The 14,923-nt window shown below is 43.4% G+C and overlaps 1 protein-coding gene and 1 non-coding gene across 4 annotated transcripts in view; both read right to left on the reverse strand.

Moving 5' to 3' along the window:
- Positions 1–14,923, reverse strand: part of PPP1R8 (protein phosphatase 1 regulatory subunit 8) — a 22,327-nt gene extending 7,404 nt beyond the window's left edge. Inside the window, exons 1-5 of one of the 3 annotated variants that reach the window (XM_049618805.1) lie at positions 14,839–14,923; positions 10,837–10,897; positions 4,549–4,702; positions 3,011–3,231; positions 1,339–1,483 (exon numbers count right to left, since the gene is read on the reverse strand). In XM_049618805.1, the coding sequence (XP_049474762.1) occupies positions 1,339–1,483; positions 3,011–3,076 (211 nt within the window). In that variant the 5' untranslated portion in view covers positions 3,077–3,231; positions 4,549–4,702; positions 10,837–10,897; positions 14,839–14,923. Of the gene's footprint in view, positions 1–1,338; positions 1,484–3,010; positions 3,232–3,284; positions 3,763–4,548; positions 4,703–10,836; positions 10,898–12,764; positions 12,895–14,838 lie in introns of those variants that run through there. The other 2 variants (XM_049618802.1, XM_049618803.1) reach the window with 2 other exon arrangements.
- Positions 8,894–9,059, reverse strand: LOC125913841 (small Cajal body-specific RNA 1). The gene has a single exon (XR_007455132.1). It is a non-coding gene; the product is annotated as a small Cajal body-specific RNA 1 (non-coding RNA).

Consider the following 14,923-nt stretch of genomic DNA (forward strand, 5'->3'; position numbering starts at 1 on the left):
GGGAGAGAGAGAGAGGGAGAGGGAGAGGGAGGGAGAGAGGGAGAGGGAGGGGGAGGGGGAGAGGGAGAGGGAGAGGGAGGGAGGGAGGGAGGGAGGGGGGGGAGAGAGAGAGAGAGAGAGAGAGAGAGAGAGAGAGAGAGAGAAAGAGAATCTCATTGCTTTTTATGCTGAGCCAAATACTTGCTACTCACTGGCTCTGGCTTTGCCTGCTCCTTCCTCTCTAAGGTCAGCCCTGCAAATACCCAACCGCAGTGGCTGTGCCTCCTCAAGCATGGTCCCCCTACCCAGCATTTGGAGGAGGTTTTCCATAGCTGCAAGTCTCCTCCTCCCTCAGGACTACATAACACATCTGGTGGCTGAGGTCACGCTTGCATTTGGTAACCCATTCGGGTGAGTTCTGCTGAGAACACAAATGAGTGGGGTTGCTGTCCCCTAGTCTTCATGCAATTTTTAACTGCACCTGACTAGCTGCCACATCACCCTGATGACTCATTCAATTAACTGAAATCCCCACAACTTTTTTTTTCATGAGCTGTCACTGGAACAGATCTTCTCCATTTAAATAATTGGTATTTTGAACCTAAACGCAGGACTTGAAAGTTATTCTCAATGTATTTCATTTGGGAAGTAAAAGTTTGGGATCCTCGTTTCCATCCACCGAGACTGATTTCAAACAAGGTTTTCTGAATCTCAATTCCATCTTCATCATACAAACTATACCTTGGGTCTCTATGTCGTCCACCTCACCTACCAGAGTACCTGTCATACTGTGTATACCCAGTAAGTGGTTGTTGAAGGACGGAACAAGTTAGTGAACTTGGTGGCCTTCCCATAAACTGATGCTCTCACCTTGCCGACATTTCCATACAAATTTTCTAGAGATTACTTCCTTACAGAGAGGCACGTCTTCAGTGCAGTTCATGGTGACGGCAAAAGGTTTTCCAATCTTAGAGAGAGGTACCATTCATACTCAGAACTCCACAAAGATAATAACGTTCTACTCTGAGGTAAAGATAGCAAACAACCCTACTTTACCTAAACTTCTGCTATGACGCAGACTTAGCATCTCCCCTGCAGATCAGCAGGGGAGAATCACAGCCTGGCTCTGTCTACTGAATTACACGGGCCCCTCCTTTGGCTATTTCTTTCACAACGCAACTGGATAATGCTTGAGTGTTTGAGGGTACTTCACCAAGGCACCATAAGAAACCTCTCCCCTTAATACAGTGCCGGTCGTTCTAAACCTTGCTGAGAAACATTACAACTAACCTACACACTGTGCACAATACTCTCGGAGATCCAGCTTTCTCATCAGAAGAAACCAGGAAGATACCTCACCTGGATTGATGATCTCATCATCCTCACTGAAAGTCACCCGTGAGTTCTTCCTCTTTCTCTTTGGTCTCTGAATGTCGAGATTCCCCTCCTCAATGGTCAGGGTGGAAATCCGCTTGTTGTGGGCAGTGTTGAACTCTGTCAGGTTCTAGGCCAGGGTTCACACAAGACAGACAGGAGTCAGTACACAGGGAATTTGAAGAACACAGAGCTAAACAAAGAGCAAGAAGGCTTTAGAAGTGAACCTTAACCTCTGCAGGCAAACAGCATTCTCTTCTGTATTCCAAAAAAATTCATTACCACCCTTGGACTGCTACTATTAACAAACCTCTTTTGACAGAATGTGGAACATCCTCACTGACCAGCGGGGCAGTGATGGTCAAAAGAAGGTGAACAACCCTGAGTTGAGAACAGATCATCTGTGCAAGTATCCTTGAGTTGAGGTTTTGTGTTTTGTGGGGCGGAAGAAAGACTATCATGTCGTCAAGCTGGGAATGAAAGAATGTGGCTGGGAGGAACCCCATGAACCACTCTGAATTAACGAAACAGAGCGGGCAATTGATAGCTTCTTTCCCAGCAGGCCCTGCCCACTGAAGCTCAGAAGGACAGGGCCAGGGCACTTAATATTTGGCATTAATAGTTTGTCACTTCCCGTCCCTGCATATGGCCCCATTTCTATTCATAACCGCCCATCTATTTCAATGATTAACTTGGCCTCAGCACTGCCGCCTGCCTCTTCCCAATCCTCTGGACTTATTCCAATCTGCACTGCAGTCTGAGACATTCCAAATGTCTTGAGAACAAATGTCTTGAAGACCCAGAGAGGACCTAACAAACTGAACTTAAAAAACAGGGAAGCACGGAAGCAGCACAGTCACAGGAGTGACTGTCAGCAAGTCACTGAGGCTACTTCTTTAGAACAAAATAACTTTGAAACTGTAAGATTTCCACTGTGCTTTTCTTCCTAAGGGCTGGGAAACTGCCCTGGTGAACAAGAGGTATATGAATGAGGGTGGTTAAGGACATGCTGGTCTACCTGAATAGACCAGTCACACCAGTGCAGCGACAGACATGTAAACGGAACAGCCACATCACAAGCCACTGGGGTCAGCCCCTAGAAAAGGAAAACTTCAGCACTTTACATTAAATCTTGTAAAATTCATGGCCTTCAGGGCAGCCGGGCCCAAAAGAACAAACGCAGCCTAGTTCTACTCAGAAGTTTCTTGGGCTATTCGAACAATATCAAAAAAAAGCAATGTAAATGAATGAAAACTTCACTCTCTGAGCTTATGTTTCTAGGTGACGGAAATGTTCTATATCTTTGCCACTCAATATGGTCACTTGCCACATGTGACTACTGAGTACCTGAAATGTGGTTAGTAGCTATAGCATTAGACAGTGCAGCTCTAGAAAAGTTTAACTCGCAGCCTTGGCTTCTAACATCTGGTGAAGGTGGGCAGACAACCATGAAGTCTACTGGCTGTACACAACAAGCCCAACACAGTGCAGCTTTCCCAGGCATGTCACATGTGGCCACACTGCCTGGCAAAGTGGCAAAGGCCCACTACTGGGCTCAAGAAAACCTCCTGATGCTAGGTCACTGGCATCTCAAGCTACATACTGAAAACTAGAGTCCCCAAAGACAAAACAATGTCATAGACAGACGTGAAATTACATCAAGCTCGGTCTCCTCCTCTGGAAGTCCCAGTAAGCCCTTGAGTTCATCATCCTCTCCACCCATCTTCTCATCTCCTTTCACAGCTGACGGCAGTGTCTGAGGCTTCTCACGTAGAGTATATGCCCTTGTGGATGCACCAAACGAGACTGTGGAATCGATGGGAATTTGCTGAGGCTTGTGAGGCTCCAACCGAATGTGACCCAAGAAAGTGCCGTGTGCTGGGAATAACCAAATCAGAAATATGAGAGAGAAAACAGAAACAAAAACCAACCTGAGTTGTAGGAGGGAGAACAGCTCCTCCCAGAACATCAGTTTTGTTTTTTAAAATGAAAACAGCACCGGGTCCGCTCTGCATCCCTTGTCATGTGTCAAAATGAAAAGGAAACTCTTCATTGGGTCTTGAATCTCTTCAGTGGATCTCTTATACATCTTCAGACCTGACGTTACCCCATGTAATAAAGACCACTGCTTGCTCTCTGCTGCCAGACAAGTTTGGCTTCATTCTGGGTTCAGCAGGAATGGCTCCAACCCAGCAAGAGCCATGCCCCCCAAGGCAGAAGACAGGCATCACTGTGGTCTGACCTCTCCAGCCCCAAGTATAAGGAACATAAGAACTTCTGGCCTGGTGGCAGTTATATTTGGGTTTTCCCCAGGACAATAAAGGAGGCTGGCTGAAACAGGTACAATATGAATGCCAAGGCAAGCCAAAATCCTACTGGAGAGTTTGAATATTTTTCCATGTCTGCATTCTGCATGTTATAAAATGGAGAGAAAAAATGAGATAAATTTGCAAGTTAAGTACTGGTGAGGCAAGTTTCTCCAAAGCCATTATATAAGCATATTGTGTCTTTGTGTGTGTGTGTGTGTGTGTGTGTGTGTGTGTGTGTGTGTTAGAGGAGGGGAGAAAGGATAGAACACGACCAGCCTAGAAGCAGGAGCCTTTACATTTTACACTATATTTATACATGGACAAATGAACAAACTTCAGAGCCCCATGAAGTCTCAATTACATTTCTGGGATCATCTTTGGCAGAGTTGAAAATCTTACTTGGAGTGTGCTTATCCAATTAAAATTGGTATTATTAGTAGTCAAAGCAAAATGCTTTGAACCTATTATAAAAAATTAAATTTTGCTCAGAGCAAGTATTTTTTTAATGTCCTGCCCCACTACTCTAATACATTAATGGAGTTTATCACGGCTTCTGCTTAAATTGGACCACAATTTTATCATGGTCCTATCAACACCTGAATACCCATAGCCCTTGGCTCCTGAGTAACTTTTTCTTTGTTCTCTATATATTCCTATTGCCTCGTCCAGAACATGCCTCCCCAAAACCCTCTTCTCTCTCCAGTCATCAATTATTTCAGGAAAATAGGAGATATAACAGAAATAGAGAAGGGCTGATTTAAAAACCAAACAAAAACTTCTTCCTTGATGAGCAATAAAACATGATTTCAAAATGGAAGAACCCAAAGAGCATTTTCACATTGCCCCAAAGAGAATGTGTCAAACAGGGTGGGCGTGAGTTACTTACTACTGTTGAGATCTATTAGGAAAACTCTCTTCAGATGCTTGTGGTAGACCAAGGCAGCGTGGACCCGAGAGCAAGACTGGTGGTCAATGGTAAAGTCACACAAATCAGGGTTTCTCCCAAATAAGTAATACTTCTTCTCATCAATAATCAGTTTCTAAATAAATATTAAATTAAATATTACTTAAATCTCGTTTCAACAGGGTTTAGCAAAAACTCTTCCAATCTAGTAAGTAGAGAATCTTGAGTGGATAAAATTCCTTGCTGAGGCGAAAACAAAATTATTTCCCACTATCCTTCAAGATAAAGAGCTCAGAATAATTTACGAACATTTTTGGGGGGTGGATGGCAATTAATCTCCTCAAATACAGTGGTTAAAGGTCTTGTGTTGGTATGAAAAGAACTTTTCTTAATTCTAGTAGATGAAAGTGGCTTGTGGGAGTGGCTGTCTTCTGTCCATTGGAAATTTAAGATTTCACCAGATCTTAATTTTAGGTCAACCAGGAAACCAGAAATACAAAGCATGTCTACAAAGTAATAAGACTGCAATTCAGAAAATCTACATTCAAATGAAGATTAACAATTGGTTAGGAAAGGACAGGGGTATAAACACCTATATATATTCCAATTATGCTGCCATAGCCCCAGAGGATTTTTGGAATCTTCTATAGGCAGTGCAATTACATTAGATACCACTGTATGAGCATCTAAATCTAACTTTATTGTCACTTCACTCTGGCCACAGAAAAGTATTACTCCAAGTTAACTCTAAATGGGTGTTTGCTGTGTCCAAACATGGAACTACTTCATGGGGCAAAGATTTTCTAGGTTTGGGGGAATGGATTAACATTTATTAAAGGACTACTACTGCGAGGCATTTTAAACATGATCTCATCAAATCCTCAAAACTCTGTGAAATAAGTATCACCTCTATTGTTAAAGACAAGAAAACAGATTGAGAGAGATGAAGCCACAAATCTAAGGTGGCCCAGCTGGTTAAGTAGCAGAGCTGGGGTCTGAACTCAGGTGTGAATGACTTACAACGCCAATATTCTAAATAATGTGCTGTGGGTCCGAAACAATTCCAAGAGAAGAGTTCCAAATGTTTCTAGACACTGGTATGGCACTAAACAGAACCCAATATATAATAAAATACCCCAATATAATAGCAGAAAAGGATTATTTCACAGACCAGCGAAGTGTTATTAAAAATTTATGAGGGGAGGGGGGCGCCTGGGTGGCGCAGTCGGTTAAGCGTCCGACTTCAGCCAGGTCACGATCTCGCGGTCCGTGAGTTCGAGCCCCGCGTCAGGCTCTGGGCTGATGGCTCGGAGCCTGGAGCCTGTTTCCGATTCTGTGTCTCCCTCTCTCTCTGCCCCTCCCCCATTCATGCTCTGTCTCTCTCTGTCCCAAAAATAAATAAAAAAACGTTGAAAAAAAAAATTTTAAAAAAATTTATGAGGGGAGGGACACCTGGGTGGCTTAGTCAGTTAAGCACCTGACTCTTGATTTCGGCTCAGGTCCTGATCTCAGGGTGATGAGATTGAGCCCCGAGTAGGGGCTCAAGAAAAAGTAGTTTTCAATCTTGGAAACTCTGTCCAAGGCTGGGTATGGAGCCTGCTTGGAATTCTCTTTCTCTCTCTCTCTCTCTCTCTCTCTCTCTCATGAATAAGTGAGTGTGAGGGGAGAAGGAGCTGACAGAGCAGTGTTAACTTTTTATTTTGCCAAAAAAGGACACTAAAAAAATTGTCACCAATTAGTATAACAATTTGTATAAAAGAAAGGTCATTTCAACACCAAATAAATAGGAAGGGTAAGGGTAAAGGACATTCTCCGAGCTGAATTTAGCTTTACAGAACATTCACAACACTGTCCTTATTTTCCTTTAATCCTGAATCAGTAAAGCCTTTGCTGATTGGTTGCAGACTGAACTGTGGTAGATGAAGGACTCTAGATGAATTACTGCTAACACTTCTCTCAGTTCTAGAGGTCTACGACTTGACCGCTCAAGAACATGATGTTTTTCCTTTATTTCTTAAAATGTTTATTTATTTATTTTGAGAGAGTGAGCACACGAGAGAGCATGTGCATGCACAGGAAAGGGCAGAGAGTGAGAGGGAGAGAGAATCCCAAGCAGACTCTGCTGTCAGCACAGAGCCTAACATGGGTCTCGATCTCACGAACTGTAACCTGGGCCAAAATCAAGAGTTGGACACTTAACCAACTGAGCCACTCAGGCACCCCTATGTTTTTCCTTTAAACACAAAGTCTCCTTAAGCTCTAGTTGACATTTCACACTATGCTGCTCCTAAAATCCCCAAGAGAAGATAGCACAAAGCTGAGTAGAGAAACAGTCATGTCAGTATGGTACCAGGCTAGCTCTCAAGAGGTTTAGATTTCATTCCTGGCTGTCACTGAATGCACAGCGGGCCACTATTCTACCCTGTGCTTTAGTGTTCCCCCTACAAAACCAGAAATATACCTCATACTGATAAGGAACAACTGCCGAGCACTTATGCGCCATATACTGTGCTGCGTTTTATGCTGGGTCACTTCATCTTCACAGCACTCTGTGGGGTAGGTAGGTACTTTTATTCTTATTTTTATGATGACAAAATTGAGGCACAAAGAAAATAATTAACCTATTCCAGTTTACACAGCTAAATTAAGAAAATAAGAAGCCACCCCCTTATCCGTGGGGGATATATTGATTCAGCTGATGCCTGAAACCTCAGATAATACCAAATATATGTATGTATCTACTATGTCTCTTCCTACACATACACCCTTATGATAAAGTTTAACTTATAAATTAGGGACAGTAAGAGATTAACAGCAGTAATAAGAAAAATTCTAATATCCTGCAATAAAAGTTATGTGAATTGGTCTCTCTCTCTCAAAATATCTTACTGTCCTGTACTTACCCTTCTTACGATGATGTGAGATGATAAAATGCCTATATGATGAGATGAAGTGAGGTGAATGGCACAGGCACCGTGATGCATTCGGCTACTACTGACCTTCTGACACCATGTCAGGAGGATCATCTGTGCCAGTAACTGAACCCATGGAAAGCAAAACTGTGGATAAGGGGGGACACTACTGTATTTGTAAAGCTGGATTAGAAATTCAGGTCTGTCTTACTTCAGACTCTGACTCTTTTAACCACCACATGATAGATTTTCTTCACCCTGCCTCCCTTAAAAAATGTACCATGAGGCAAGGAACATTTTCAGGAGTGAACAAGTACTATGGGTCACTTTCTTAATTTTTCTTTTAACTATTACTTACCCAGTGTCTTTCAAGCTTAGCCTTAAGCCTCAATTAGTTCAATCTAGCTAGGTACATGGGTCACCTCTGGGAAACTCTGTCCGGCAGTGCCCATCTGCTGCTGGCAGAGCTTGTCCCAGGCCTGGACCACTACGGAGCTCCAAGATTTAACAACAGCCCTGACAGCTCAATCAATCATCCCCATGTCATCCCCAAGCTTTAAGATTTGGGTTGAAAATAAGACATTGATTTAGAACTGAGAGAGCCCTGAAATTTCAACATCTTGTTCTCTCCAAGTACTGTCCATGCATGCTGAATCTCACGGCATTTCTCATTCATATTTATATGCACACAGATTATGTCTACACAAACTTAAATTTGCTAACTACAGTGCTCACAGACTGGTCTCAAGGAAGCAACATATAAAGTTACCCGCTCCTGGGTTCTAATACAACACTGACCAACCTTCTATGATTCTAAGGTGCCAAAGATATACTAGAGTATGTGTTCAGAGGGGGAAAAAAGAGGGGCACCTGGGTGGGCTCAGTTGGCTGAGCATCTGACTTCAGCTCAGGTCTCTGTGAGGTCGAGCGTTGGGCTCTGTGCTGATAGCTCCGAGTCTGGAGCCTGCTTCAGATTCATTCTCTCTCTCTCTCTGCCCCTCCCCTGCTCACACTGTCTCTCTCTCTCTCTCTCTCTCAAAAATAAACACTTAAAAAAAAAAAAGAGAAAGGGCCTCCAAATTAAATATATATATTAAAGGGACCTCAATTACAGAAACGTTCAAATATACTGAGGATAACAGTATGTCTTAGAATCAAGAAAATGTGTTAATTCTTGGACAGTGTCCAAGTATATGAAATTAATTCACTGGTCTTTCAACAGTCATTAACACACAATTTCTTTTCTCTCTCCCTCTTTTTTTTTTTTTTTTTTAAAGATTTCATTTTTAAGTAATCTCTATGCCCACCATCGGGCTCTCACAACCCCGAGATCAAGAGTGGCATGCTCTACTGACTGAGCCAGCCAGGTGCCCCTAACACAATTTCTTGACTAGCTATGGCTAATACCACTATTCAGTTGTGCCTCTGAGTTATAACTCAGAGTGTGTCTTTACACACTGGGCTTAAATGACTCATGGCTTTTGTTTTAATATTGCACTTCTTAAACCCAGCTATCACAACACATCACAAGCCTTTGACACAAGGCTAGGATATAGATAGCTCGGTTAGTATCAAGTGCTAAATCCTTAAAAATAGGCACATCTCAGGTCTATTCTTCTCAGAAACAATGTAGTGATGTCTAAGGACTGTAACTTGACAATCGTGTGGCAACTCAGCATACCTAAGAGCACTGAAGGACAGAGAACATGATCAGTTAATGGAAACCATTTATCGGCGGGATGTTTGAGAAATTAGAGTGCCTTGAAAATATGTATTATTTCACAAAGGAATATGATATTAGCATTAACACTAGGCCTCCTTGTCTGTTTCTTCCTACTACAAACTAAATATTTACTAAATTCTAGTAACAAAATAAATTCCTGTATGTCTTCAAAGCTTCATACCATGTAGCAAAAATATTTTTTGTATCTATCAAACAGTCTACAGTAAAAAAGAGTTTACAGACATTTTAGCTAAATTATTTCCTTGAATAATCTTGATGTTTTGTAACCTTGAAAATAGAAGAACCCATAACAAAAAGTCTCTAAGTGACTGGCTAAGGCATGATGAATTCACAAAATTCAACACAACTCATGCCTTAATACTTTGCAAAACACCTGGGTCTCCTTCAGGAGATTTCACAGATGGCTTTTCAACCATGGAATACCTTGATTTTTACTATAGGCCAAAGGAAAACAACTGCTTTCAAGAATAGGGCTTTGAGGGGCGCCTGGGTGGCGCAGTCGGTTAAGCGTCCGACTTCAGCCAGGTCACGATCTCGCGGTCTGTGAGTTCGAGCCCCGCGTCAGGCTCTGGGCTGATGGCTCGGAGCCTGGAGCCTGTTTCCGATTCTGTGTCTCCCTCTCTCTCTGCCCCTCCCCCGTTCATGCTCTGTCTCTCTCTGTCCCAAAAATAAATAAAAAACGTTGAAAAAAAAAAAATTAAAAAAAAAAGAATAGGGCTTTGAACCTTAATTCTGTCTGAGTGAGCAAACATAAAACTGCTTGAAACATGGAGACTCACAACTCCATGCTCACAGGGGACTTAATCTCCATTTGTTGGTAAATAAATGGTACCATAAGGATTTTAAAAAACTTAGAAACTTATACAGACTAATAGCTAATCAAAATTCATGTTCTCTTGAGGTTCTGTATGGTGTTCATTCTAAAGACTTGTGTAAAAGCTGGAATTCTGCTCTTTTCCCTTATAGTACTTATTTAAATTATAATCATCTAATTTTTGTGTGACTGTCTTTCCCACCAGATAATTTAAGAATAGGAACCACATTTGTTGTGTTCACTGTTGTAGTCTGTATGCTGAGTACCATGACTGGCACATAGTAAGCATTCAGTAAATGTCTTGAATGAATGAATGAGTTTTATCTTCAATCCAGTCTCTTTCTGAACAAGCATTTTAGCTTACTATATTTCTTTGAAGGGCTTGGGCCTGAATTGCATAAATGCAACTTAAAAAAGTGAAAATCTACATCATTCACTTTCTTCTTTGGTTACTGCATATCTTGCAACTTCAACACAATTCCACATACTCAGAGAGAAAGAATTCGCCAAGTTACAGGGCTGCCAGTTTGATGGGGACCCATAAGCCTATGATCAATTAAAACCCTTCATCTGGCAGGTGAGAGAAGTCACAAAAAACTGAGTGTCTGTGGGAGATACCAGTTTTGAATGTGTTATATCACCATGTGCTTTTAATAGAAAAAAAAAAAATCAGGATGAACGAAAGTAGCATTGCTGGAAAACAAAGCACAGGAGAGGGGGCGGAAAAGTGAGTCACTGGCAAAAATGCTTAGTGTGATGAGGGAAAAAAAAAAAGAAAAAGAAGACATGTGTTTCCATACCTCAATTAGCTTGTCTCCTTTGACTACATCCAGATGTAAACCAGGTGGGGGTTTACCTGCCCTGAAAAATAAGAGTGAGGAAAGCATTTTCAGGATGAGTTTACAAATGCCATTTACAATTATTGTCCCATTCAACACTGCAGCTCTTTTACCAGTCTATAATTAGTTCATGTTCAGCAGAAATGTCATCTACTTCACTGTTATTACAGCTCCTTTCTACATTTGACACTTCCCCAGTGATTCAATTGCTCTAAAACAGACTTTAGTGGATCTGTATTTAGAGCAGCACCAAAGAAACCTATATCTACCTTGGAGAAAAAGCAGCACAGAGAGTCCAAGTACTACTATAGCTGGGGCAGTCTGGTCACTTGAAGTTAGAATCTAAGATGTGCCACTACCACTAATACCATATAAAGGCAGAATGAATCAGGGGTGTTTGGGGCTGATCAAGATTAGTCTCATCACAGAATAAACAGAGGCTACCTGTCCTGGGCTCTGAGACCAAATCAGAGGCGCATAATTAGGGAGCCAGGGCAATCCAAAAGCATGTCCGTAAAACCAGGTGCCAATAAATACAAGAGGTGTTTGTTACCCTTGAACAGGTCTGTCTACAGGGGTATGTTTAAGGGAACTGTTCCCTATACTCCTATAACCTATACTCCTATAACACCATTCAAGGAGGATACACATATGTCAAAGCAGCTAACAGTGGCTGGTACTTACCAGACTGAGGAAATGGCTGGTGATTGCAAATAGTCTCTTGTAACTATAAGTTTACAGTCCTGGTCCAACTTCTGAAACCCATGCAGCAAGGGACCAAAATGGACATACAATTTGTAGACTGAAGCAACTGGGTGTTACCAAAGTGCAGAGGGACCCAGAAAACAGCCACACATTTGCTTCAGGCCTTTGCTCCTTTTAAGTTTGAAGAAAGAACAATCTTGCCAGAGCCCCTACATTTGCATACACACATACACACGTACGTACACACACACACACACACACACCGTAGTCATCTCACAATCCTGCCTCAACTCTTCTATGGCAGTTGCTGAAAGGGCAGTGCACTGAACAAAAGCCCATTTTGTCCGGAAAACAGGGAAAGAAATGTTAAATGTTACATCCAAAACATGCTTTCTGAACTCCTACTGTGTGCCTGGCTTAGGCCTAGGGGCTGGGAACACAAAGGTGAATCAGACAGCCCTTGCCCTTGAGGATCTCAATATAACGGGAAAGAGATGAATAACACCTAAACTGGGATGAGCTACAGCAGAAATAGCTCTAACTCGGATGGGTCTCCTTGCAAGGCAATGCATATTTATTCATCTTGTAACCTACTCAAAGACTAACCTAAATTATTCCATTATTCCCAAGAGCTTGAGAAGGGCTGAAAGGGGTTCATTCCAAAAATTACTGATGCCTACTCTGAGGTGGGTCAAAGCCGTCCCTACCCTCAGGGCGCTTCCAGTCTGCGGGAGGCAGAAAAGTACTGCACGGGAGATGCAGCAACGACAGAGGGATGCTGGGCGCTGAGCTTGGGCTGGGGCCGGGAAGCTGGCTCGTGCGCGCTCGGGACAGAGAGCAGGGGGGCAGGTACGGTGCTCCACAAGAACACCAGGCACTCAGTCACTAGTTGGGGTAAGTTCGGGGCCAAGGCCCCGAAACGCCCCCGGCAACCGGCTGATCGCCCAAGGGACTGCCTAAACGAGCACCTCAGAGCCCCCAAGTCTGGGTTTCCTCAGTTTCTGGGCCCGGGCTCCGGGCTCCCGGTTCCTCCACACGCCGCCCGGCCCGACGGACAGTTCTCCCTCAATCAGTTCCAGGGTCTCTGAGCCGTCCGGCTTGCTGCGAAAAATGAGCCGCCCTGCCAGTCCGGGCCAAGCCAGGCCGGGCCAGGCCACTTCAGCCCTGGCCGCCCCGCCACTCACCAGGTCGGGCAGTCGAACAGCGGGAGGCTGGAGCCGGAGTTCGCGGCTGCCGCCATCTTGCGTCTCCCCCTCCCATTTGGCGGGCCCTAAGCACGCCGGGAAACTGGAAGACCCAGAGGGGAGAGGCAGCATCCCAGCAGTCTGTGCGTACGCACTGGCGCGCGCGCGCACGCACACCTACGCATGCATAGGGCGTTTCTAGTGGTGGTGGAGCCTGGGGTCTGATTTCTTAAGTTCTCTTTCGGTGTTTTGAGACTGCCGCCCTTCTCCGGAAGATCCTGGGGAGGGTACGGCTTTCCTTGCCCAGGAAGTACCTGAGGAAAAGGGGCTCGTAAGGAGGGGTGTCGGTCTCCCTTAATGTCCTCTTCCAGACAACGCTTCTGGGCTCTAAAATCTTGGGACTCTATCCTTGCCCTGGGCTTGCACCATCAGCCTTTCCACCCCTATCTAGCGTGAAGCTTGAGGGCAGAACTCAAAAGAGAGTGGAGTGTTCAGTTTCTCCTGGCCCTTCTCCACAGAGCTGCATGCACCCTACTTACTTCCCTTCTAATCCAAACCTGGGTTTTGAGGATTTGTGTAGATTCTGGGAGACTGCCTTAGGGGATCATCTAATCTGTTTATGAAAACCGGACAAACTGCAGCAAGGAGCGGATGCAATTAGAAGGCAGGCGTCCACATCTTAAGTGTACACGAATGAAATGGTTAATCAAGCTGTGGCCCCTTTGGATTTTAAATTTTTGGTCACAGTGATTAGGTAATGCAAGGAAGCATTAGGATTCAGGCCTGCCCTAGGTGTAAAGGCTGAAAGAGACCAATAGCAGATCCTGTGCCTGTAATGGCTTTATTGAACGATTATTTAACTGGGCAAGTATATGTTTTATATGGATCATCCATTTAATCCTCACAACACTTGAGATAGGTATAATGATCCCTGAGGGGAGGTTCAGAGAGGTTGAGTTACCCAGTCTCACCCTAGAACAAGTGGTAAGTGGGTTTCCAACCTAAATCTGTATGATGCTAAAGGCTGTGCTTTTTTTTTTTAATGTTTTTTTTTTTTAATTTATTTTTGAGACAGAGAGAGACAGAGCATGAGCAGGGGAGGGGCAGAGAGAGAAGGAAACACAGAATCCGAAGCAGGCTCCAGGCTCTGAGCTGTCAACACAGAGCCCGACGCGGGGCTTGAACCCACAAACCTCAAGATCATGACCTGAGCCGAAGTTGGACGCTTAACCGACTGAGCCACCGAGGCGCCCCAAGGCTGTGCTCTTAAATCACCACTGTCCCTTGCACTTAGATGTTGGTACAATTACATTTATTAGCACACAACTGATGCCTAACATTTTTTCATTTTCGTAGAAAACACGAGAGGATTATCTGGCCTTTTTAAAAGAAACCAATGGCAAAATTACTGTTCACCCAAAAAGAGACACTGCACAGCAAGCTAGCTCTATGATGGGATTATTTCTTTTCCTGCTACTGGTCCTTTAGATTTTTAAACCAAACATCAGCCTGGTGTTTGCTCTTTTGACATCTCCAGGCATCAAAATTTAACTGCAGCATAATATTAACTTTGGTTTTTAAATTACCAACTCTTATGGGTGTACGAGAATCACCTTTTCCTCTGGCCTTCAAAAACACAGTAAGCTCATCCAGCAAGCTAACTTGATCACATCACTTACCAAATGACCTGTTAATATCCTCCTTTCCAGAGGTCTTGTGATTCCAAAGACCAGGCTGATGAGAAAAATACAAATTCTAAACTTAATTTCAAGAAAACAGGCTACAGCTCCTCCTTTGAGCACAAGTACATGATTCTTGAGAAGGAATTATTCTGAAGTGTTTTGAGTGTAACAGAAAAGAACAAGGTACTTTTATCTACAGAGATTGTCCATGCCTTTGAGGTTCCATGCCCTTTTTCAGGCATAAGGTGGTGTTGAAGCAATTTCCAGCTAACAGTGACCTGATATCTTATGTCAACTTTGCCTTTCAATTTCTCAGCTTCTGTGTGTGGTCCATTATTTAATCCCTTCTAGTGCTGACTATACACCCAAGAAACCTAAAGCTATATTCTTACCCATATAATTCTTTACTCCTTGGCCATGTTTCCTGTTTCCAGCACAGCTGACAATCACACTGGCTTCTGATATAATGGCGCCTTA

This window comes from Panthera uncia (assembly GCF_023721935.1).
Source record: "Panthera uncia isolate 11264 chromosome C1 unlocalized genomic scaffold, Puncia_PCG_1.0 HiC_scaffold_4, whole genome shotgun sequence".
NCBI classification, from domain to species: domain Eukaryota; kingdom Metazoa; phylum Chordata; class Mammalia; order Carnivora; family Felidae; genus Panthera; species Panthera uncia.